This window comes from Brassica rapa, chromosome A07 (genome assembly GCF_000309985.2).
Source record: "Brassica rapa cultivar Chiifu-401-42 chromosome A07, CAAS_Brap_v3.01, whole genome shotgun sequence".
NCBI lineage: Eukaryota > Viridiplantae > Streptophyta > Magnoliopsida > Brassicales > Brassicaceae > Brassica > Brassica rapa.
Window position 1 is genome coordinate 2,144,714 of NC_024801.2, and position 24,358 is coordinate 2,169,071.

Here is a 24,358-nt window from a genome sequence, read left to right on the forward strand (position 1 = left end):
GTACGTATAAAATATTATTAATTATAAAAAAAACTTATTTGATGGTACGTATAAAATACGATTAATTATATGATAACACATATTTTGTAACATTTGATGACACATATAGCTTATTTAATAGTGATTAGGGGTGAGCGTTCGGGTTCGTTTCGGATCTGTTTGGGATTTCGTGTTCGGTTCAGATCTTTGAGGATTCGGTTCGGATTTGGATAACCAATTTAAATTGGTTTGGTTTAAATATTTGGATAGAGAATTAAAAACTATTTAGTATTTTTGGAGTTTTGAGTATATTTTAACTATTTTAGATATTTACGTTTGATTATTTTTATATATTTTTAAGTATTTAAACAAATTTAAAAGTATCATATATATCTGGATGTTTTTATGTATATAAAATCTAAAAATAATTAATATACATAAGTATATAAATATATTTTGGTTAGGATCGGGTTAGGTTTCAGTTCTTCAAATACCAAAATTTTGAATAATTCGGATATTTAATCAATTTCGGTTTCGGTTTGGATTTGGTACTACTTATTCGGATGAGGATCGGTTCGAATATTCAAATTCGATTTTTTTGCTCAACCCTAAATAGTGACATAAAAAACAAATAGCATCATATTTTTTTAAAAATACACTCGCGTGGACGCGCGGATCAAAATCTATTTTACAATTATAGCATGATATCACGGAAAGGAAGATCTTAACGTATTTTGATCACTTTGAGAAAGTTAATATGAACACAATAAGAAACAAAAATATTTTCTCGTTTAAATTACTGAAGTGCACGATTCTAGAAGGATATATATGCATTGCAAAGCATGAAATCAGGGATATCGATTAGCTTGGTCAACTACATATGGAAACTCCAATGAACTGGGTGGTTATTTCCAAATTTGTGACCACGATATCAATGTATTATTCCAATTTTAAAGCAACTTATTAAAATGTCATTTATCGTTAGTATACTTAGAGATTTGTATGTTAGTGTACATGACTATAACGTGAAAATCATTATAATAAAGTCAACACATGTTTGCCTTAACCGAATTTGATTAGATTTATTCATGACTATAACGTGAAAATCATTATAAACTACAGCCACTTCGTTGATTCAACCTGCAAAACTATATTCTTTAATTAGAAATGAAGAAGATCTCGCGCCGAAGTCTTTTTTTCATTCCCACTGTTCTAAAGCCCTAACTCCTCAACCAGGAGTGAATAAACCTTCTTTTATATATAAAGATAAATTTTTTTTGGTCACATATCATTGTAATTTGTAATGTATTTGTAATTAATACGTTAGGTTGCCTACGATGTCGTTTAACCTTGACGACTTGGAAGTCTCTCATTGATCAATGAGAAAAGAAGGAAAAGGCATTCACCAAACGGCCTCGTTTCCATTAAGTAGCAATCCGACGCCGTGTACGCCACCGTGCGTTAGTCTGCGTAGGTTTCTAGAACTTTCTATAAATCACTACGCTATCTTCTTGCGAGTGTCACTCTCCTTTCCTTCTCAGGTAGCTTTCTCCTCTTTCATAGCCGTCTGTCTCTCTGTTAGTTTTCGCTTATCTTGCTTTCGTTCCTCCATTGATTCTGCTTTGTACCTTACCTTTGCCTCTGCCGTGCAACTAATGAACAAAAGCTGAACTTTGATATCTACGTTTAGGGTCTCATTTTTGTTTTGGTCTTAGATTTGAATCTTTCTTTCGGTTTAGTGTTCCTTTGCTATCATGTTACTCTGGTGTAGCTTAAAGCTTCTTGCTTGACCATTTTTTTCTCGGAAAATAACGAACTTTTTGCAAACTTCGAACTTCAATAACGAACTTCGAACTTCGAAGCTTCTTAGCAGTGTCTCTATGCTTTTGCTTTATCATATCGTCTCTGTGAATGTCTGACCTGATTATGAAGCAACGTTGCTGAAGCTTTAGGGTTTAATTTTTTGTTTCTTAGATCTGAAGTCATCTTCCGGTTTAGTGATTCTTTGTCGTCATGCTACTCTGCTTAGTCTAAAGCTGCTCTTTTGATGTTTTTCTCTCTGAAAGTTGCGATCTTTATGCATAAATCGAACCTGAAACCATGTCTTCGCTCTCTCTCTCTCTCTCTCTCTCTCTCTCTCTCTCTCTCTCTCTGATGTCGCTTTATATATCTTCTTTGTGCTTGAATCTGATTGAAAGCAACAGTCTTTAATACTCTCTTGATTCGGTCTACTTGGAGAATGTGTAATGTAACATCTTTTTGGTCTGCAAGTTTCGTGTTTGTGCAGGAATTAAGTCAATTGCAGAAGATGTCTCACGAGTGTCATCCCGACTGCCAGCGATCAATGGCTTCCAAAGAAGAGCATGGTAACTTCAAATGACTAACTTTGATCCGATTTTTGCGTGAGATAGTTATGTTTGGTTTGTTTTCTTGCCGTGTAGATTCAGCTGAGAGAGCTGCCACGGTAGCAGCCAATCTGATCAGCGCTACGAGGCACGTACTCAATCTGGACCGTAAGATGACCGAGTACTCGGCTCAGTTCCTGGTGGACAACGCTCTCCGCAAGAAGAAACCGGGGAAGACCGAGGCCGAGCTTGAAGAGATGGAGAAGCAACAGCAGCGACGGGCCAAGATCACTGTCAAGGACTGCCTCGAGTGCGCTTTCAAGGAAGGGATACCGAAGAGAGAGAGCTGGGCGCATTTGGGATGTGTCTCCCCTGTTCCTGCGTTTGCTTATTTCATGCCTCGTGTGCCCATGAAAGGGAAAGTGATCGAGGTTAAGAACCTTGAGGACGCGATTAAGTTGACGAAGCGTCATCTGATAGCAGCGAAGCTTCTTGTGTTCAGTCCTGAGATTGATCATGTTGGAAATGTACACTACCTCTCTCGTTCTCTGATTAGTTGATGATTAAAGTTTTGATTATAATCTTTGTTTCTTAATTGTGTTTCAGGGAGTTTACGTTGGGCCATCAGGTGCTGTTGGTGAATCACGTTACGTGGGACTCAGAGACGTGATCCTATGTGGAGAGGAGAAGTTCGAGGGAGATGATGTTATGAATGTGCAGATATGCTACAAGAAGAGGACTTCGATCATCAAAGTGTCTTTGACTCGCATGGTTGCCACACTAGCGCTGGCGGATGAAGGAGACGAGTCTCAGACCATTGAGCCGTTGGGTCTTCTCGTTGACTTCGTCGTCCCTTGCATATTCAAGTAAACACAAGGTCTTAAGATGATCTTGTGGTAAGTATCGATCTAGAGAAAACAATATGGTATGTAATAAGTGAAGTAATCATGAAAACCTTATGCTAGTAGTTCTTGTGCGACTTGTTTGATGTTTAAAGTCTTGTTCTAGGAGACTCTTGTGCTGTCAGTAAAGAAGTTTGTGATTTTATATCAGTTTGTTAGACCGTTTGATAGTAATGATTCCAATCAACATCCCTCGTTAATTGCATTCTACTTTCTTATAAAACTATTTAATGAATCGGAGATACCATAGAACATGCAAAGGTGTACGTTTAATAGTTCCATGTGACGATTTGTTCCATAATTTTGTATAATATTTTTTGGGATACACTTTCTCATTAAAGTAGATATATATATATATATATATATATATATATATATATATATATATATATGCCGATAGAAAATACGAAACCAAAAGAATTATATTACTATATAATTGACTACTTTTCCACAGCACGTCAACTCTAATTTATGTATTTAACTCTACAACGCCAAAAATTGACAACTTTTAAAAGTAACAAACAAAATTCTATTACATAAGTATGAAATAATGAATTTACCACGATGGGTCAAGAAGAAGAAGAGGACTAGAGGAGATGACAATTCAGTTTACAATTGCAGAAGAAAATAGACGATTCAAGTAATAGGATTATAGGAATTAGGAAGATGATATTAATTAAGGATATGTTTAGACTTTAGAGCTTTATGGTAACAGTAACGAAAAAAGGTGATAAATTTAGGTTTAAGTTTAACTAGAATTTCCTTTTTGTTTACTTAATTTAACTTTATTGTAAAAAAAAAAAAAAAAGTTATTGTGACATGAGAGAAGCGAACGACCAGCCACATTTAAATGTTAACACTAAGCCACTATACCACAAAGACACATACAAAAATGTGGCCGACATATTTTGATAAATTTGCCGGGCGGAAGCCAGTTCTTGATGGGCTTGGCCCAAAGGCCTGCTCTGCGTGTATCCAAGCAGAATGTTCAATAGCGACATATGATCGAAAACAGTTTTCCAGTGTAACATTTTAGCGATGTTCATGTATCTAGTACAATACTCCAATCTTGTATGTGTGTTTAAAACAAGTTAATGCGGAAGCTTAATACTTGAAAGAAGGCCTGCTTTTTTTTTTAAATAGGACTAAGCAGTTGGGAAAAGTCAAGGCAAATATGACTTTATCCACGCTGTGGTTTGTCGTGCTTTTGACAGTCTATGACATCGCTTATCATGTTATAAAAATATGCACGACATTTCTGAGAACTGAAAATACACTAACATCATCCGTGAGGATAAAAAAGGGTTTCCAACAAGCCTGCTCTTGCTGTAAATCCATCGTCGCCAGTGAGTCCGATCTGAAAAATAATTGAAGCGAGACGATGGTTTTTAAAATTACTCGGAAGCAAGTTCTCTGTAAGCAAGCAAGCATATCAAATAAGAAAGCAGAAACAGGTAGGCTCACCGCTCCATCTGCTGCTTCCAAAGAAGAGCATATGTGTCGCGTATGGTCCCTCCAGAGCTAACCAAGGCATCAACCTCCGCCTGTTTGTTCCTCTCCGACCTCTCCTTCTGCTGTCTGATGAGCGTTCCTCGGAAATCTTGAGGCATGTAGGTCATAACTGTAAAAAGGAAGAAGACAAAAGTATAAACACAGGCTGGCTATTTCTCTCTCTCTCTCTCTCTCTCTCTATGCATCATAAAACAATAGAACTAACCAGTGTTAAAGACGCTCTCAGAGTTTTTCGTCTGGAAGGAAATCATAGCAGCCAGAGCTTTATCAAAATTGTCTTTGAGATGTCTCAAAATGGATAATAATTCAGCATCTTCTGGTTCGCTTCTTCGATCAGGGAAGCTTCCCCTAGAAATATGAAATAAAAATGTATGAGGAGATTCAGCAGAAGGAAATAATACAAAAGTGGGATCGGGAACCTTGAGATGGGGGAGATTGGAGAGTCAGTAGCTGAATCAGAGAAGCCATGTCAGAGGAAAGCCGAGAAACGTCGTCGGAAAGAGGAGGGAAAGGATATTTGTTGTAGTATGACGCCAGAAAAGCCCGGGTGATGGGCACAAGTCCGTCAGTCGAAGCCATGTCTATTGATCTACTCCCTCACACTCCACCACCGCGATCCAAGCTCTCTCTCTCTCTCTCTCTCTCTCGAATTGAGGAATATGATGTGATGGAAGGAGGATGAAGACAAGGGATATTCGGGGAGGTCTTCCGGCATCTAACTTAATTATAAACTAACAGTAAATACCTATTTTCAGCCAAGAAAGACACAACCTTTGTAAAGAGATACAAGAAGCAAATCTCTGTTTCTACATGAAAGCTGGTCACTCAACTCTGGTAAGCTCGCGGATGATCATAAGTCGAATCAACCAACTGAGACACGTCCAAAGTTCAAAGAATATCAAGAAACAGGCAGAGCTGAACACATTCCATATATGTCTGTGTGAGATACCTGAGGGAAGACAGTGATAGGTTTTAAATTGAAACACATCTGAGTTCTTTGCCTTTGTCAATGTTTCCTCCGATAGAGGAATTCCGACGAGATCCAAAGCAACGCCTCCTAGCTCCTCGAAACTCAAATCCAACCCTGATACAGAACCTTCGAGAGATCCAGCTAGACGAAGAGCGTCAACGGCGTCAGAGGTTTTTACGAATTCTAAAAACTCTCTTTTTAGAACCGGTTTATATCATTCTTTTTCTTTTTGATTTATTTTTTTGGCATTTTTGTTAAACAACCTCTATTTAGCAACCTCCAACGGAGGTGCTCTAACCACCAAAAAAAAAATATTTTTCAGAGCCCATTTGCAACTCTCTTAAGTGGCCTTAAACTATTATTTTACAAAGGATTGGGCCTTCAAAAAATCTATCAATGAGAGTTTACCATCCATTAGTACAAATGTACAATATCCTTGGATATTTTAAATCTAACAATACTAAAAAAGGAATATCCTCAACTCTAAAAATGTCCACGTCAAATTAATAAACCAGTCAATCAAAAGATTTCAAATTGCCACATTATTTCATCCTTCATTCGATACATCTTCCAACCGGGCCATTCATGTGGGCTTTAAATTGGACCATTTCAAGCCTATCTCTCATCGCAAGTCGTTTCCGACTCTTTTCCTTCGCTTTCACCGTTTCGTCGTTTCAACATTATGCAATTTTTCGTTATCAATCCACTCTTAAAACATTCACTTATGTTTTCTATTCATTTCACCTTCTTTGTTTCTCTTCCTATAATTTTCTTCATCTAATCTTACATTCAACCAAAATCTACAACCCCACAAAAGAATATAAAAGCTTTGGCTATGGGATCTTATAAAGCCACCCAAAGTTTCCCTTTTACAATTTTACAATTTTTGATTGGATCAAGATGCTGATGGGTTTTGAAATCGTTCACAAACTCGATCTCTGTTTGTTGGTAGTTCTAGAACATTTGGAGCTGTTGAAGTTCTTGCTGTGGTGATATGAAGGCTCCTCCTCCAACACTTCTTCATCCCACCATATCCGCCCTCTACCAAACACAATTTCTTGAAATGTAAAGGTATAGATTATTTTAGAATTTAGAGATAACCTTCTGGGTTTTTGTTTCTATAATTTGGTTCTAGATCAATTCTTCAAAGCTGCACCTTTGGGCTATATAGTTTACAAATCATGGTTCCTCTTTTAATTATTTTCAGCATCTTCGAACATAATATGATGTCTTGGAATCGGTTTCGTTCCAAAAGGTTGGAGAATTTTTGATTACCAATTATTATAAATAGCTGTAAAGATCATGACTCGTGAGACATGTTAACTATGAACCAGTACGAATCATATTAGATAAAAAAAATATTGCTTTAGTTAGGAGTTTATGAACAAGTTTTGTCTTTTTCCATCTATATGGGAGTTCCCATGATACAAAGATATTTTTATGCTTGGTTAATTCTTTTTTTTTTTAATCTGAATGTTTTCATGCATTAGCTGCAAGTTGTAGCATAGGTTTCTTTACACCTTCTTTTTTTTTTTTTGATCAACTGGTTTCCTTACACCAGATGGCGGTTAGAGGAGTATGTCAGCTAAAAAAATTGGTAGTGAGCTTTACACCAGTTCCTAGGCGTAACCTAAATCAATATCTTCTTTGCATAATTCATTAAGTCTCTTAAAGTGGCAGAAATATAAAGAAAAGTTGATGATGTGGATCCCAAGTTCAACTTACATTCTTGTGGGAACCGAAATTCGCACTGTCGATTTACGTTTAAATTAAGAAACTAAGAAAACCCTAATTTCCCAGAGGTCCCGGATCTCTGCGAGAGCCAACGACAAGTGACCAAATATATACGGAAATCGTGAAAAGATAACAAACGAGTTTAGAGAAAACATTATATCTTATTTCGAGTCTGCGTAAGAGCGTTGCGATCATTACAAGAGATCATAAAAGCTTTGGCCGCAAAGGCTGTCAACGAGTTACCTAGTTCTAGCGGCCTAAAAGCTCAAACCTAGTTTAGTCGCAGCTCGATAACAAAAGACGAAAAAGATACAGAAAAGGCTTTTGATTGATTTCGGACTGAACCTTGTTAAAGGCTGTCTACGTACCCCTTTCGAGGATCAAACCGAACGTAGTTCAATTGATAGAGCTGGACAAGAGATCGAACTGCCTGGGCGAGTTCGTCAAGTAATTGAGTGCCAGTCATAGAAACCGAACTTGTCGAGAATAAAACCTAAAGTTTCTAAGTGCAGAGAATTCCGAGTCTAAAAAGTTCTCCCTCATGCCTTTCGCCTATGACTCCTTATATACTATCTCCAAGGTCGGTTTACGCTTTTACTCTTCTGCCCTTAAGCCGTCATAGCATAAAATGGAGATATTCTATATTTTCCGATCTTCGTAATTATCCTCAAAATTTCGTATTTTTCTGCGAACACTTGACATTTATCCTTCCTTGCGCGCAAGCTTAAACCGCGCTACGGTTTACGAGCTTTTGGTTAATGAGTCGTAGGATGGGCCTCGAATCGTGTTTTAGGTCCTTTTGGGCCGTCTTCCGACTCGAAGCGTTTACTGCGACTTCTTTCGATAAAGAACGAACTTTCCGTGGTTTTATCCGCAGAGTTTGATCGATGATTTAGAATGGCGGAAAACATGAACTGAGTTTGCTACGGTCTTCGGGAGATAGCATCGAAGGATAGACGAGAGTGCACGGACTGGTGTCGAATCGACGTTTCTGAAGAGCTCGGTCGCTACGTAGCGACCGAGCGGGACAGACGTACGGTCGCTACGTAGCGACCGAGCGGGATGGACGCTCGGTCGCTACGTAGCGACCGAGCTTGGATCGAGCTCGGTCGCTGCGTAGCGACCGAGCGGGATGGACTCTTGATATCTTGCATATTTACATTGTTTTATCCATTCATCCATGAGCATTTTCATCATATAGATTAGGATTTAGCCATGTCTAGGTTGCATTTTGCATTCATTGTCCTTATTAGGTGTTGGAGTGCCACATGGAGTTCTTGGGGACATTTGGATGCATTTGGAGCTTAAATGACGTGAAATAGGTGATCATTGGACGAGCAGAGCATGGGAGCGAGGTTCCGCAGCGACGTCATGAGGTCGCTCCAAAGCACCCCCCAGAGCGACTTGCCCAGAGCGACGCCCCGAGGTCGCTCGCATCTCACACCCCTCTTGGAGCGACCTCCCAAAGCGACACCCCGAGGTCGCTCGCGTCTCTATGGCGAGACGACACGAAGCGAAGCCTGGAGCGACCTCTCAGAGCGACCCACTGAGGTCGCTCCCGAAGGCCGGAGCGACTTGTCGGAGCGACATGCCGAGGTCGCTCCGCGTCTATTATCTGCTCGATTTCTATTTTACTTAAGGGCCTTTTGGTCATTTCATTATGCACGTTTTACATTTCTAAAACCTATGTTTTAAACATCTTTTGTAGCCACCAGGGCAAATGATCTTTTGATCTATTGAGAAATACACAAAAACTCTGTGGAGAAGTTCATCTCTTGGATTTTGATTGTTATGTTCTTGTGTTCTTGTTGATTTCTTATCTATTTCTCTACATGATTAATCTGAAATCCAATATGGGTTTAAGAGGAATCATGGAGATTAGTGAGTAATCACCTTTTGAATTCATGGGTTAGGGAGATTAAGGGTGATTAGGTTAGAGCTAGGATGTTTTAGTGTAGATCATTCGTATTTCTTGCTAGTAGAGTAATCATAATGCATCTTCTGAGTTGGCCACTCAGTTGTTGATCCTTAGGCATTTCTCACCCGAAAGGTGTTCGATGAAATGCCCGAGACAACTCTCCTAGGCTTTTAGTATACTTTGCCAAAGACATTTGTTGTTAAAGGTGCTAAGATAGCTAATAGACTTGTTAGTAATGATTGCTTTCATATTATTCAACCAAAGACATTTGATGTTTGAGATATGTTAGCAAATGAGCATTCATCTAGACATAGAGCTTGCTTAGAATTGTGTCTAGGCTTAAGGTTGATAGTTTGATTGATCATTTGCCATCTTTAGTTCGATACTTGATCACCCAAGGTCTAATCCCTATGCCCATGAGTTCTCTTTTCCCTTAGTCAAGAAAGTATCATTCTGTTATTGCTTTCTAGTATTAGTAGTAGTTTAAAACTCATCTAAATCATTGGTTGCACTTAGATTAAGTGAGTACTTGCATTCTCAGTGCTTTGATATCCCTCAGAACTGGTTCGACAATCTTTTATATTACAACATTTGTCTTAGGAGCCTTGAAAACTCCTAACATCAAATTGGCGCCGTTGCCAAATTCTGAGTAGATTTAAACATTGAGATTTGGTCACTTGCTTGAGACTAAGTCATTTTTATTTTCTTTTGTTACTGATTCATCTTCACCTCCCTTTTAATCTACAGGTGTATGAACTTGCGGAGCAAGGGTCCATCAAACCTAGTTCCAAGAGCTGCAGACATCAGAGCTTTAGAGAGAGAGTGTGCTAGAAAGAGAAGAGAAGAAGAGCAACAGGCTCACTTGCAGAGATTGGGTACTGATATGGAAGACATACATCAAGATGATGCGGGCGTCAATGGAGCTAACAACGGTCTACAAAACCAACAGCGAGCAGCTCGACCCATTGGCACTTACGATCGCCCCAACATTCATGGTCATAGATTGGGAATCCGAGCACCAGCTGTGGCAGCCAACAACTTTGAGATCAAATCAGGACTCCTCAACGTGATCGAGAACAACAAGTATCATGGCTTGGCTCTAGAGGATCCATTTGATCACTTGGACAGGTTTGACAGCTACTGTGGGTTGTCAAAAACCAATGGTGTGTCCGAAGATGCCTTAAAGCTCAAGCTATTCCCTTTCTCTTTGGGGGATAAGGCACGCCAGTGGGAGAAGTCTCTACCCAGTGACTCCATAACCACTTGGGATGACTGCAAGAAAGCATTCTTGGAGAAGTTCTTCTCTACTTCAAGAACTGCTAAGCTGAGAAACGAGATTTCCAGCTTTCAACATAAGAACTTGGAAGGCTTCAGTGAAGCCTGGGAGAGATTCAAGGGCTACCAAGCTCAATGCCCACACCATGGCTTTTCTAAGGAGAGCTTGCTGAGCACATTCTACCGTGGTGCTCTTCCTAAGTACAGAGCCAGACTGGATACAGCTAGCAATGGGTTCTTCTTGGGGAGAACTGAGGAGGATGCAGAAGAGCTGGTTGACAACATGGTAAAGAGTGATGCAGTCTACAGTGGAGACCACGACAGAGGCAGTAGAACAGATGATAAGCAGACGAGGAAAGAGATCAAAGCTTTGGAAGACAAGATCGACCTACTCATTGCTGAAAAATCCACCCAAGAGCAGCTGACGTTTGTTAGTAACTCCAAGCAGGAAGATCCACTTGCTGTCAATGAGGTTGAGGGTTTGGAAGGTCAAGAGGAGTTGTGTTTCATTAACAACAATGGTAGCTGGTACAAAAAGGAGCCCAACTTTCAGTACAACAACTACCAACAGAAATCCTATCCAAACAACCAACAGAGTGGCTATCCGCCAAGAAACAACCAGCAAGGCACTATCAGCCTCAGCAAAACCCCTCGTCTGGTTCCTCTGCTCCCAAGAGAGCAGCACTGATACCTTACTGAAACAAATCTTGGAGTCTCAGACTAGAAGTGAGAAGCATGTTGGTTATGAGTTGAAGAACCTTCATACCAAGATTGATGGGAGCTACAATGAGCTCAACAACAAATTCTCACACCTTGCTTCTACAGTCAGGAATTTAGAGAATCAGTTTGCTTCCATGAACACTCACCAGAATCGCCAGCAAGGATCTCTACCTGGAAAGTCTGACCAAAACCCCAAGGAGGCCAAAGCTATCACCCTTAGGAGTGGTAAACAGTTACCTCCTAGAACCCTCACCAAGGATGCTGAGAAACTAGGTGAGGGGGTTGCCATCAACATAGATGATGAAGTGGTGATTGTTGATGAGAAGATCAATGACGAGATCTTGGAGAAGATAGTGGAAGCCAAAGGTAAAGGAAAGGTTGGGGAAGAGAAGAAGACAGTAAAGGATGGTGAAGTTGTAACTCCAGCAAGTGAAAGTTATTTTTTTCCTCCTCCCTATGAACCCAAACTTCCATTCCTTGGTAGATTCAAGAAGCAGCTGCTAGAGAAGTACAAGGCTCTGTTTGAGAAGCAAATGAGTGAAGCTCAGGTTGCAATGCCCATCATTGATGGTTTCATGTTGATTCCTCAATACAGCAAGTTCCTGAAAGATGTTGTAGCTGCAAAGAAGAAGGAGATGGAAGGCATGATGATTCTTACCCATGAGTGCAGTGCCATCATCCAGAGGCTTGATGTTCCAGAGAAGTTAGAAGATCCAGGATGCTTCACACTACCTTGTGCTCTTGGACCTATGGTATTTGAGAAATGTCTCTGCGATTTGGGAGCTAGTGTCAGCTTGATGCCTTTGTCTGTTGCAAAGAAGCTTGGATTCACCCAGTACAAGAAGTGTAGACTCTCTCTGGTGTTAGCTGATCGTTCAGTGAAGTACCCTGTGGGCATCTTAGAGGACCTCCCTGTGAAGATTGGAAGGTATGAGATACCTACAGATTTTGTGGTGCTTGAGATGGGTGAGGAGGCTCAAGATCCATTGATTCTAGGAAGACCATTCTTAGCTACAGCAGGAGCTATTGTTAATGTGAAGGAAGGCACGATTGATCTCCATTTGGGTAAAGAGAACATCCTCCACTTTGACATCAAGAGGAAAATGAGGAAACCAACTGTGTTCGGGCAAGCCTTCTACATTGAAGAGATGGACACTCCTGCTGATGAGCACCTTGAAGAGTTACCACCTGAGGACGACGAGGAGGGATCATCTCCCTCTACTCGTTCCCCATAGAAGGTAACCCACCACACTCCCCTGTATATACCATTTTATTTTTGCATATTAGTCTTCTTTTCGGTATCTCTCTCTCTACTTGACAACACAGAGACTGTGTAACTCAAGTTTGGGGGAGGTACCAAGTATTTGATCATGTTTGCTTTGATGTTGTTTCATTGAGTCATGCATTGCATACCTATTTGCATATAAAAAAAAATCAATCATTTAGTTTGCATCATTTGCATTTCTAGGAGAGTCTAGAGCATATAGGTTGCATTCACTTGCATTGGGAGCAATGATTTTAAATGTCTTGTAAAGAACACTACATTGCATCTGAGTAGCTTTTGCACCTCTCAAAAAGACTTGTATGTTTCGAGCCTTGAAAACTCTTCCTGAAACTTGTTGATTGCTGAAACTCAGTCTTTGAAGCCAACTACAACCTTATTTGAACTGAACGAACTTAATGCTTCTTGCTCATGGTCCCTTGTGTACTAAGTCATGGCTATACACACTTGAGTTGTCACATCTTTTATGCTAATTTTTTTTGTCAAACTCTAGTGGTAGACCACTCCCAAAACCTTTCCCTCTTTTTAAGCTTTCATTGTTTGATGAGTGAGACCTTTTTCAGAAAGTCTTACATGTGCATAATGTTGAGAGTATCGGGAACGACAATGCTTGATCTTCATTCTTGCTAGATTGGGCACTCTATTGTCTAGCTATAGGTGGGGGTGAGTGTTGTGATTATGATTTGGGAGAAATGAAAAAGAAAAAGAATAGACTCTTTGTGCTTAAGTGAATTGTTTTATTGGGATAAGTAGAGAAGCCTCTAGCTCAAGTTTTGAAAGTCTTGGCCCCCAACCTAAAAAAAAAACGAAAAAAAAGAAAAGAAAAAGAAAAAAAAATAAAAAAAAATAAAAAAAATAAAAAGGGGCTAGCAAAGTTTTTAGGAGCTAAGAAATATTTTGAGGTTCTGAAAAAATCCCTTGTAGATTTCAAAGAGAATGAGTTAAAGTTCTTAGGATCTTTTGGTGAGAGATGTGAGTTGGGTTTGACATTTGGGAATGATTGTGTAATTGTATGTTTGGGAAAATGGTAGAACAATGGAGATTGAGCATTGTATGCATGAGTTGATCCCTTTCTTAGATATATTATGTGCAATGTCAAGGCTACTTGTTTCGAGAGTAAACCACCTTAAAGATCATATGTTTTGAACCTCTTGAATCACTTGAATAAAAGCCTTCCCTTACCCAACCAAATGACTTGGACCAACTGACCATTTGCAAGAATTCACCTGATGTTTTGTGCTTAATGAATGTGAGAGTTGGTTGATTTGAATGTGTGGATGCTTGATGATGAGTGTAAGAACAAAAAGAGTTAAGATAGGCCTAGAGAAGCTAGAGTGTAATATGAGAGTGTGCTAGTTGTGTTTCTTTTGGCTATGTGCTCCCACCTTCAACCTCTCTCCCTATGAGTTCTAGAAAGTTCACTTGTGGACAAGTAAAAGAACAAGTTTGGGAGAGTTTATATCTTGCATATTTACATTGTTTTATCCATTCATCCATGAGCATTTTCATCATATAGATTAGGATTTAGCCATGTCTAGGTTGCATTTTGCATTCATTGTCCTTATTAGGTGTTGGAGTGCCACATGGAGTTCTTGGGGACATTTGGATGCATTTGGAGCTTAAATGACGTGAAATAGGTGATCATTGGACGAGCAGAGCATGGGAGCGAGGTTCCGCAGCGACGTCATGAGGTCGCTCCAAAGCACCCCCCAGTGCGACTTGCCCAGAGCGACGCCCCGAGGTCGCTCGCATCTCACACCCCTCTCGGAGCGACCTCCCAAAGTGACACCCCGAGGTCGCTCGTGTCTCTATGGCGAGACGACACGAAGCGAAGCCTGGAGCGACCTCTCAGAGCGACCCACTGAGGTCGCTCCCGAAGGCCGGAGCGACTTGTCGGAGCGACATGCCGAGGTCGCTCCGCGTCTATTATCTGCTCGATTTCTATTTTACTTAAGGGTCTTTTGGTCATTTCATTATGCACGTTTTACATTTCTAAAACCTATGTTTTAAACATCTTTTGTAGCCACCAGGGCAGATGATCTTTTGATCTATTGAGAAATACACAAAAACTCTGTGGAGAAGTTCATCTCTTGGATTTTGATTGTTATGTTCTTGTGTTCTTGTTGATTTCATATCTATTTCTCTACATGATTAATCTGAAATCTAATATGGGTTTAAGAGGAATCATGGAGATTAGTGAGTAATCACCTTTTGAATTCATGGGTTAGGGAGATTAAGGGTGATTAGGTTAGAGCTAGGATGTTTTAGTGTAGATCATTCGTATTTCCTTGCTAGTAGAGTAATCATAATGCATTTTCTGAGTTGGCCACTCAGTTGTTGATCCTTAGGCATTTCTCACCCGAAAGGTGTTCGATGAAATGCCCGAGACAACTCTCCTAGGCTTTTAGTATACTTTGCCAAAGACATTTGTTGTTAAAGGTGCTAAGATAGCTAATAGACTTGTTAGTAATGATTGCTTTCATATTATTCAACCAAAGACATTTGATGTTTGAGATATGTTAGCAAATGAGCATTCATCTAGACATAGAGCTTGCTTAGAATTGTGTCTAGGCTTAAGGTTGATAGTTTGATTGATCATTTGCCATCTTTAGTTCGATACTTGATCACCCAAGGTTTAATCCCTATGCCCATGAGTTCTCTTTTCCCTTAGTCAAGAAAGTATCATTCTGTTATTGCTTTCTAGTATTAGTAGTAGTTTAAAACTCATCTAAATCATTGGTTGCACTTAGATTAAGTGAGTACTTGCATTCTCAGTGCTTTGATATCCCTCAGAACTGGTTCGACAATCTTTTATATTACAACTTTTGTCTTAGGAGCCTTGAAAACTCCTAACATCAACTCTCGGTCGATACGTAGCGACCGAGCTGTGTGCATGCTTGGTCGCCGCGTATCGATCGAGCTTGCTTGTCCGCGGTCCGATTTCCATACCCGAGCTTGTCCGCGGCCGATTTGGATACATGTCTGTTGCCTTCGTACAATCGGTATTTAGTGGTTCGATTGAGATTTGAACAAGATTTTACCGCAAGGCTCTTCGTAAAGATATCTTTACGAAGATTAGTTTTCGTAAAAACATTCATGCTGATTTTTATGGACTTTCAGACATTGATTCCGTTGTGACAGATTTTGACCCCAACAGTTGGCCCCCCAGCTCGTTAGAACCATGAGCTTCTAGCGTGAGGTTCTAGCGAGTGGCTTGGCAAGTTAGGCAAGTTAGGTGAGTTAGACGGAATTAATGGTTGAAAATGCATGTGGTAAGTGGTATTCTCGCTCTCCTAAAAGTAGAACGCGATAAGATTGGGGATCAAGCCTTATGACGGCTGCCTACGTACCCTTGTCGAAGGGATCAAGCCTTTCGTAATTCGTCTTGGAGTTAAGGTTCTTATTACTAGTTTTCCAGTGGGACCTTTTATGGTCTAGTTTTTTTGTAGCAGTTATAAAGCGTGTTGCTGCCGATGGCATTTTGTATGGATGTAAAAGGAAGACTACGAGTTGTCATCTCGTAATCTAACTCTGTGTGAACTGCTATATCCTATAGACTAGGTTTTCATGATAAATGGGTTAAGTGGATCATGCAATGTGTATCAACAGTCTCATATTCCTAACTTATAAATGAGACAGCACAAGGAGCAGTGAAACCAATATGAGGAATTAGGCAAGGAGACCCTCTATCACCCTTATTATTCATCCTATGTGGAGAAGTGCTATCAGGATTTTGCTCAAAAGCAGAAAGGGAAGGAACCTTACGTGGTATCAAGGTCGCTCGAGGCAGTCCGAGGATAAATCATCTATTATTTGCTGATGCACCATGATATTCTGCCAAGCAAATCAAGAGAACAGCCTTCAGCTCAAGAAAATCCTCCTACAATATGAAGAGGCTTCAGGTCAGAAATTTAATCCATCAAAGTCTTCGGTCACTTTCTCTTCGAAGACGCCAACAGAGTTAAAAAAACAAGTAAAACAGATTCTAGAAATATCAAAAGAAGGTGGATCAGGTAAATACCTAGGTCTACCAGAACATTTTGGCAGGAGAAAAAGAGACCTCTTCACCTCCATAGTGGATAGAATACGGCAAAGAGCTTCATCGAGATCGACAAGATTCTTATCCAAAGCCGGCAAGCTTACGATGCTGAAATCAGTACTTACAACAATCCCCACTTTCTCCATGTCATGTTTTGAGCTTCCTGCAAGCTTATGCAAAAGAATCCAGTCAGTTTTGACGAGATATTGGTGGGATAACTCAGAGGAAAGTAGGAAGATGTGTTGGGTGGCATGGGACAAGTTAACAAAACCAAAAGCAGCAGGGGGTTTGGGTCTGAGAGATATTCAATTATTCAATCAAGCTCTCTTGGCTAAACAAGCATGGAGAATCCTAACAAAACCCCAAAGTCTTCTAGCAAGAATCCTACTAGGTAAATACTGCCATAAACAAGCATTCCTTAAAGTACAAGCTCCAGCAGTGTGCTCCCACAGGTGGAGGAGTATTCTACATGGCCGAGACCTATTGAGAGAAAACATTGGTAAGGCTATTGGAAATGGACAGACAACTAGAGTGTGGCAGGATGCATGGATATCTCTAACTGAACAAGTGAAGCCTATTGGACCTATACCAGAGAATGCACTCGACTTAACAGTCACCGACCTACTCACTGATGATCTACAATGGAACAGGAAGAGAATTGAAGAAATCCTACCCATGTTCGCAACACAAATCCAGAGCATCATGCCAAGCACAAAGGGAGCGGAAGACATCTACATATGGCAACCAACACAGTCAGGAGTGTACTCCACTAAATCAGGATACAACACAGCATCAAAAAAAGGGAGTTTACCTCAGAACCCTGCAGCTCTCACCCCTGCAGCTCTCGAACTGGATTGGATCAAGGACGTCTGGTCCAATGTATGCTCTCCCAAGATGAAGATCTTCTTATGGTCTATCATCCAAAAAGCGCTTCCATTAGGAGAAAATCTATAAAGTAGGGGAATTCAAGCGGAAGGTCTGTGTATCAGATGCAAAGAGAAAGAAACAGCCATTCATATTTTTCTCCACTGTCCTTTTGCTTAAAAGGTCTGGAAACTGATACCTCTCCATGGAATAGCTCACATAGCTACGGTCTCGGACTTCAAGGAATTAATGGTGAAATTCAGAAAAGTCATCTGTCTCCCACCAACAGGAATCACAGAATCATTCTCCCATGGATCTGTTGGGCCCTCTGCACCGCTCGTAACCTGCTAATTTTCGAACAAAAGAAGCTAACGGTCGAGGAAATTGCAGCAAAAGGACTCAGGCTAGCTAAAGAGTGGAACAACGCTCAAAGTTCAAGCAATCAGATTAAGAAGTCCTTACCTGACACCAGCCAGCAGAGATCGATGCGGAACTCAACGGAAGCCATAGCAATATGCAAAACGGACGCAGCTTGGAGTAAGGACACCAACAAGGCGGGCTTGGGATGGATAATCACAGGACTACCGAATCAGCAAATCCACAAAGGAGCAGCTCCTCAGGACTTAGTCAGCACGCCTCTAGTCGCAGAAGCCCTAGCCCTTCGATTGGGCATCACCGCAGCAGTAAGCTTGAATCTGACCAAGATCAGGATGCTGTCTGACAATCAAACGCTCATAAGAGCAATCAACAACGACATCCAGATCAAGGAGATTTTTGGTGTCGTCAAAGATATCCAAAGGATCGCCTCTGTTCTTGTCGATATCTCTTTTTCTTCTATCTCTCGTGATCACAATGAGGAAGCCGATCGGCTAGCCAAAAGAGCCCTTAGTGGGTCTCTATCTGTAAACCCAACTTTGGGTTAACTTGGGCTCGAGGCCTTTATTTTTTATAATGCATTATTCAGTTACAAAAAAAAAAGAAAGGTAAAGAAACAGCAGAAGAAAGAAAAAAGATGGTTTAAAATGATAGTCAATCACAGCAGCAGAAGATAATACATAAGAGAAGATGCCTTCAATGATTATAGATAAGGAGAGCTACGGCTGGAAGTATTGGAACCAAAGATGAAGGTATGAAACGCCAGCCATAGTGGACGAGTGGGTACCCATCCGAGACAACCTTTCCTTTTGATCCAAGCCATGGAGCTTGGCTCTTAAAATTGTCTGAAGCTCTTTCAACAGGGAAGTAACAGACCTTGAAGTTGCAGTGTGGATCCTTGTGTTTCGTTCTTTCCAAATAAGATAAACTGCAGCCTGGAAAATGATCTTACACAGTACCTTAAGCTTTGCATTAGTCGTAAAGGACCTGAACCACACCAGAATATGCTCAAAGCTATTAGGTGGTGAGAATGGAGCTGCTTGAAACAACAAATTCCAAAGGTCCAGCCAGAAAGAACAAGCGAAGAATAAGTGATGAAGACTCTCATCAACCGTATCGCAAAGAGGACACAAAGGAGTAACATATAAACCCCACCTTCTTAGCTTATCTCGAGTCGGCATTCTATCACGAGCAGCAACCCACGTGATAAATGTATGTTTCGGAATATATCCTTGGAACCAAACCGAGGTGGCATCGGGTGCAAAGTACTCCAAGTTAAAGCAGAGGAAAAGACAGCAGGAGGTGAATGCAAAGTATTATGCCATAGAAAAGTATTCGGGAGAGAAGAGTTTATTTCAACAGGCAAGTCAGGAAGACAAGCTCGCAGCAGAAGAAGAATGGGATGTCTTCCCCTTGGCCTAGACCAAGCACCCCTCGAAGCGGCCTATTATTGGAAAACACATTGTCGAACCGTTAGGCTTTTATATATGCTGCTAACATTCTATTATATCGATTATAATATTTTGACGTATACATCTCCAATATTTATTAGCTTTAGAGAGCTTTACGTATATAGGTACTTTCGGCTTCCACTTTTACAGTTTAACATATTTGTAGTTAGTGATGTACTTTGTGCCTTGCTTTTGAATTATTATGACAAAAATGCCTTTTACAAAGAGTCTCGTGACTAGTTGGGAGGTTTCTGGAGTCTTGTGCTTTTATAGTGACAATTGATTAGTGCAAATTAAATTTGATCTGATGGATGTGTGTTTTGTGGTACGTAAGAAGTTTTTTTTTTGTGATTAACTGTATGGTAATTTTTTTTAGTTATGCATATCAACATAATGTATGCTTGATTTGGGAATGAGTTGTTATGTTATAATAGAAGGTGTGGTTAGTAAGAACATACATTTGTGGTCAAGGTCATAGCGTAGGTATGATCATTAAAAAAGTGTGGTCATTTCTTTGAAATTCATAATATTGTTTTGTAACAACTTTTTACTGACACTACAATTCAATAATTGTGGTTATCCCTTATATATTATTTTAGGGGCATTATAGTTAATTAACCTTGAATTCATGTGAGATTTACGTGAGTGTCATTTCTTAGGTGTCACTTCCACAAGCTTTCTCACAACAAAATTGTAAAATTTTTTAATTTATTAGACAATTTACAACAAATGCCATTGGTCATTTTATACACATAATGTAAGCTTTACCTTTATATATATATCATAGCTTTATAATAACTCATGGACTCATCGTTAACTCTTTATGTGCACCATGATAGCATATTTTATACAAATATCTTCATACCAATGCATTTCATACTTCATGTTCGATATTATTGTTGCATTCTATCATTTTCGGTCAATTATATATACTTGGAACGCTAATATATACTTATATTTTAATGATATAGATTATTTGGGTTAGTTTAAAGCTTGGGAGTTGATGACATCTGAAACTAGCTTTTATCTTATTTAGTTAAAAAAAAATAAGCGGAAAAATTAGAGGAAATGCTTCATGTTTTAAATTTTTAATGTAAGATATATGCCGGCTAATGTATTACAGAAAATGTATTTCACCACTGTAATCTTTCTTTGTAAATGAAATTTTAGTGTTAAAGAGATATTCTGTATATACTAATAGTATTGTTTTACAAAGAAAATAAATAAAACTTCAGATTGTATAGATTAGTCTATTTACAAAGATATAAACGTGAGTTTTTCAAAAACAATTAAATATAGGGATTTTTTCAAACAAATCTCATTTATTTTTTAAATTTATACAGTTAGAAAATATAAGGTTAAGAGATCTAGTAATATTAACAACACTTAATATGAAACAGAACAATTGACCAAAAAAAAAAGAAACAGAACAAGTATTTTAATGACATAAACGGCAGCCTGATTCTATTTGCCTCTTTAATTGCCGAAGATTTTAACTAGTGACAAATTTTTACTAGGAACCATCAAAATATATATCACAATCAAAAAATTGCACCCTCCCATTTGCTAAAACTAGAAGTTCTTCGGTAAATGCATGATGTAAATACACCATTAGGATGATAAATAACCTTTGCAGTGGATACGAAAACGAAAAGATATTTTCACTTGACAGGTGCAAGAATGGTGTAGAGAAGGAGGAATGAGACAATGACGATGGCTCCAACTAATGTAAACTTTGGACTTGTCCAAAGCATGAGATTGGATCTCTCTGTTCTTTTGATAGGATCAACTTCTTCCGACAATGGAAACTCCGATCTCGGAGGATTCCACGTCACGTACTTGTCAACGTTGAACTGAGAGAAGAACGTCTTCTTGCTTTGTTTCTTGAAACTCTTCCACGCTTTGTCCCAATCCCTCGACGATCTATTATCACCTGAGAGACCATAATAAAATCAAGAATCCAATTTGTTACATAAGGCACTAACTTCGAGATTTTCAAATTGATTTGATTCTTTCTCACCGTTGTTGTTTTCGGGAGATTCGTCGGGGTTTCTTTGGGAGCAGAGGAATCTAGAGGAAGATGAGGATCTATGATTTATCAGACAGAGATTGGATGATCTTAAGACGGAGGAGGAGATTCGAACAGAATTGTCCATCGTTTCAGTACGGACAAAACAAAAGAGGATCCTTGTGAGTGTTGTTGTTTCTGCCAGACAATGTGATTTTTCTTAGCCTTTCAATCTTTTGGTCCATCTTCATTAGCGACACGTGGGATGTCAATGGGACTCGTTTCTGTGCGAACCGGGTTGGTTATTAATAACTTCTTCAACGGTTAACAGGTTTGGGAAATATCAGCTCAGGACCGGACATTTCTTGCTTTAACACCTAACCGGTACGATTTATAATTAGAAAAGTCGAACCTACTTGTGTTGTGGGATTTGTGAGTTACATTACTGTGGGCTGCATGGGCCGGTAAGTGGTCCTGAGCCCAATGCTCAATTCTTTCCGGTTCTATATGATGCAGTCCTATGCAGGACCTAGCTTCCTTAAGCAAAGCGCCATTAGGAAGAACCCCTATGAGGTTCTTAATTTTTTTTTTTTTTTAGAAATTGAACCAATTAGTAAGATGGAAGTGTTTTAGATTTTTACAAGTATTTGAGAAGACAAACAAAAACTAATACACGAGAACCAAATGGTAGGATGGAAGTGTTTTAGAAGATATATTGAGGTGATCTTACAAGTACCTTGATGCCATGTAACTCTGGAAGTAGCATAGAGGAAACATTCTAGTTCCTAAAACATGTTGAGGTGATCTAACAAGTACCTTGATGCCATGTAACTCTGGAAGCCCATGACTCTTGTACAGACGACCTACCTGATCTATAACACCCATACAAATGGTTCAACATATGACATAAATTAGCTAAGCTTCAACGGTGAGCCACAAAAAGTTGAACTTGATTAAAAAAAAAAAAACAGAGTACCTGCTAAGGCTAGAGACAGATAAGCCATGATCTAAAGCTTCTTTACAGACATGCGATCCCACAAACCCATTTCAAGGACAAGTAGCTGTCAGGAAACGAAACAATGATCATGGACACAAATTGCAATGTGAGATTCCCACAAAAACTGAATAAAGGTCGTACCTTTTTTTTTTGTACAAGTCCAACACATAAGACATTACATTCACAATCATATTCTTTAAATGTTGGACCCATCACAGAGTCTGTCTTTTTCTAAACCCAACATTGATCGCACACTTAGATTAAGCCACCATTGATCGCACACTTAGAATCTGAACTTGCTCCACACTGCAGATAAACCCAACTTGTTCTTATGGGTAATTCGAGCACCGTGTACAAGAAGTAGGTTCATGATTCTGGATAACACAAATATACCATTCTCAAGTTTGGAAGAATCACCATGCGACGTTATTGTATACGATTAGAGTAGTAAGGAGAGTACTCATACCTGGTTTGTTGCTTATGTGGCACAGATGAGAGATTTTCTGTAACGGCCCGGTTCCTGGCCCAAAAATTTTCATAAAAGAATGGGCTTCTCTACGGCCCATTTCACAAAAAACCTAGGGTTCCCTTCACCCTTTCCTTTATAAAGAGATGCAGCCCATTCTTTTCTCTCATTTTCTGAAACTTGAGCGAAGCTCTGCAGAGATTTAGAGAGACTTGGAAACCCTAGCCGTCAAGCTTCTCTTTTCCCTCTTCCCTCTTCTTCTCTCACGCCTCTCTTTCTCTCCTCTCTCCCTCCTCCTCGCCGGTGCCATGTGGTGATGGTGGTGGTGGTTGCAGCCGTGGTGGTGGTGACCAGATCTCGTCTCTCTCTTGTTTAGTTGTTCCAGATCTGTTCAGATCTCTTCATCCTTGTTTCCAGATCCAGATCTAGGCTAAGGTGGAGTGTTTCGAACCCAACCTTCTTTCATGGTTCTGTATACTCCTATATGTTGGAGTTAGGTTTGCTTAGACCCTGTTTGGGAGTTAGGTTGATAGTACATGGTATTGCTAGGATGATAGATGAATGGATCATGATGCATAAGAACCCTCATACTGATAAATGGGACTTGATGAACTGAATTGAATTGTTGTGGTAATGGTTGATTGGTAGTTGATACTTGTATGTTTGGTTGTGATGTCCCATGTGTTGTTGTGATTGAAGTTAGGATGCTAGAGAGAAATAAATGCTAGGATGATAGGTGAGCAGTGATTATAAAAGTTATTGAAGTAGAACTTGAATGCGATGTGTATTGTGTGTGACACCGATAACGGGTGGCGTCTAGTGATTGAGTCCAAGTACAAGTATGAATGAAAAGGGGAGTAATTGGGAATGAGAAGGGTTAAGTGGAAACGATAAGGAAGTGAAAGGATAAGTAAAAGTATGAAAGAATGATGTTAAGGTTAAGCATGGGTGGGAAAGCATATAGAGAGTCTAAGGAAAGTAGGTGGGGTAAGTAGTCCACGCTAGGTATCCATAGGAGATGTGGCGAATCCACATGAATATGGAAGCACCCATAGGAGATGTGGCCAATCCACATGAATATGGGGTAGAAGCCTAGTGGGGGGCTACCCACTGAGGAAAAGTATGTGTGGCAGCAGTTCACGCTAGGTATCCATAGGAGATGTGGCGAATCCACATGAATATGGAAGCACCCATAGGAGATGTGGCGAATCCACATGAATATGGGGTAGAAGCCTAGTTGGGACTACCCACTGATGAAAAGAACGTGTGCCAACCGCGAGAGGCGGGATATAAAAACGTGCATCATGGTCGGGTAACGGGGAGTTAAAGGTGTCATAGGATCGAGTTGGACTGGTAAGATGAGTCGGTTAAGTCTAGGGTTTGACCTGTGTGGCAATGAGTGAGATCATTGTATTGATTGATCACTAGGTTGTTAGAAATGAATGGAAGTTAATGTGGAAATTACAGATGACGATAGGAAATGATAAAATGCATTAACTGATTGTAGTGGCTAGTCGGTCC

At 39.8% G+C, this 24,358-nt stretch overlaps 2 protein-coding genes, 1 long non-coding RNA gene and 1 other non-coding gene across 5 annotated transcripts; 1 reads left to right on the forward strand and 3 right to left on the reverse strand.

Annotated features, from left to right (window-relative positions):
* The first annotated feature begins 501 nt into the window (after nucleotides 1–501).
* Nucleotides 502–3,887, forward strand: LOC103828450 (protein HEAT-INDUCED TAS1 TARGET 4). Its single transcript, XM_009104052.3, has 4 exons — nucleotides 502–1,520; nucleotides 2,267–2,345; nucleotides 2,421–2,851; nucleotides 2,931–3,887. Exons 1-4 carry the CDS (start codon nucleotides 1,359–1,361, stop codon nucleotides 3,192–3,194), a joined length of 936 nt encoding a protein of 311 aa, XP_009102300.2. The 5' UTR covers nucleotides 502–1,358; the 3' UTR covers nucleotides 3,195–3,887.
* Nucleotides 3,888–4,334: 447 nt separating this feature from the next.
* On the reverse strand, nucleotides 4,335–5,961 carry LOC103828452. The gene is made up of 5 exons (XR_625291.3): nucleotides 5,688–5,961; nucleotides 5,158–5,608; nucleotides 4,944–5,086; nucleotides 4,691–4,847; nucleotides 4,335–4,583 (listed from the first exon to the last, which is right to left on the reverse strand). It is a non-coding gene; the product is annotated as an uncharacterized LOC103828452 (long non-coding RNA).
* A 4,720-nt stretch (nucleotides 5,962–10,681) lies between these two features.
* LOC117127060 lies at nucleotides 10,682–10,788 on the reverse strand. The gene has a single exon (XR_004449818.1). It is a non-coding gene; the product is annotated as a small nucleolar RNA R71 (small nucleolar RNA).
* Nucleotides 10,789–20,732: 9,944 nt separating this feature from the next.
* Nucleotides 20,733–23,194, reverse strand: LOC108869040. 2 transcript variants are annotated; one of them, XM_033275844.1, is made up of 5 exons: nucleotides 22,838–23,194; nucleotides 22,513–22,745; nucleotides 22,351–22,435; nucleotides 21,387–22,246; nucleotides 20,733–21,299 (listed from the first exon to the last, which is right to left on the reverse strand). In XM_033275844.1, the coding sequence occupies exons 4-5, from the start codon at nucleotides 21,520–21,522 to the stop codon at nucleotides 21,028–21,030; spliced, it is 408 nt and encodes a 135-aa protein (XP_033131735.1). In that variant the 5' UTR covers nucleotides 21,523–22,246; nucleotides 22,351–22,435; nucleotides 22,513–22,745; nucleotides 22,838–23,194; the 3' UTR covers nucleotides 20,733–21,027. The 2 variants fall into 2 exon arrangements, with proteins under 2 accessions (XP_033131735.1, XP_033131734.1); XM_033275843.1 differs by having other exon boundaries at nucleotides 22,351–22,745.
* Nucleotides 23,195–24,358: the final 1,164 nt, after the last annotated feature.

What these genes read in the sequence shown, in the direction of transcription:
- LOC103828450 (XM_009104052.3), top strand. Translation starts at nt 1,359, where the DNA reads ATGAGAAAAGAAGGAAAAGGCATTCACCAAACGGCCTCGTTTCCATTA. An exon ending in GGCTTCCAAAGAAGAGCATG is followed by an intron (nt 2,346 to 2,420) that starts GTAACTTCAAAT and finishes CTTGCCGTGTAG; the next exon opens with ATTCAGCTGAGAGAGCTGCC. An exon ending in AGATTGATCATGTTGGAAAT is followed by an intron (nt 2,852 to 2,930) that starts GTACACTACCTC and finishes ATTGTGTTTCAG; the next exon opens with GGAGTTTACGTTGGGCCATC.
- LOC108869040 (XM_033275844.1), bottom strand. Translation starts at nt 21,522, where the DNA reads ATGGACAATTCTGTTCGAATCTCCTCCTCCGTCTTAAGATCATCCAAT. An exon ending in ATCTCCCGAAAACAACAACG is followed by an intron (nt 21,300 to 21,386) that starts GTGAGAAAGAAT and finishes ATGGTCTCTCAG; the next exon opens with GTGATAATAGATCGTCGAGG.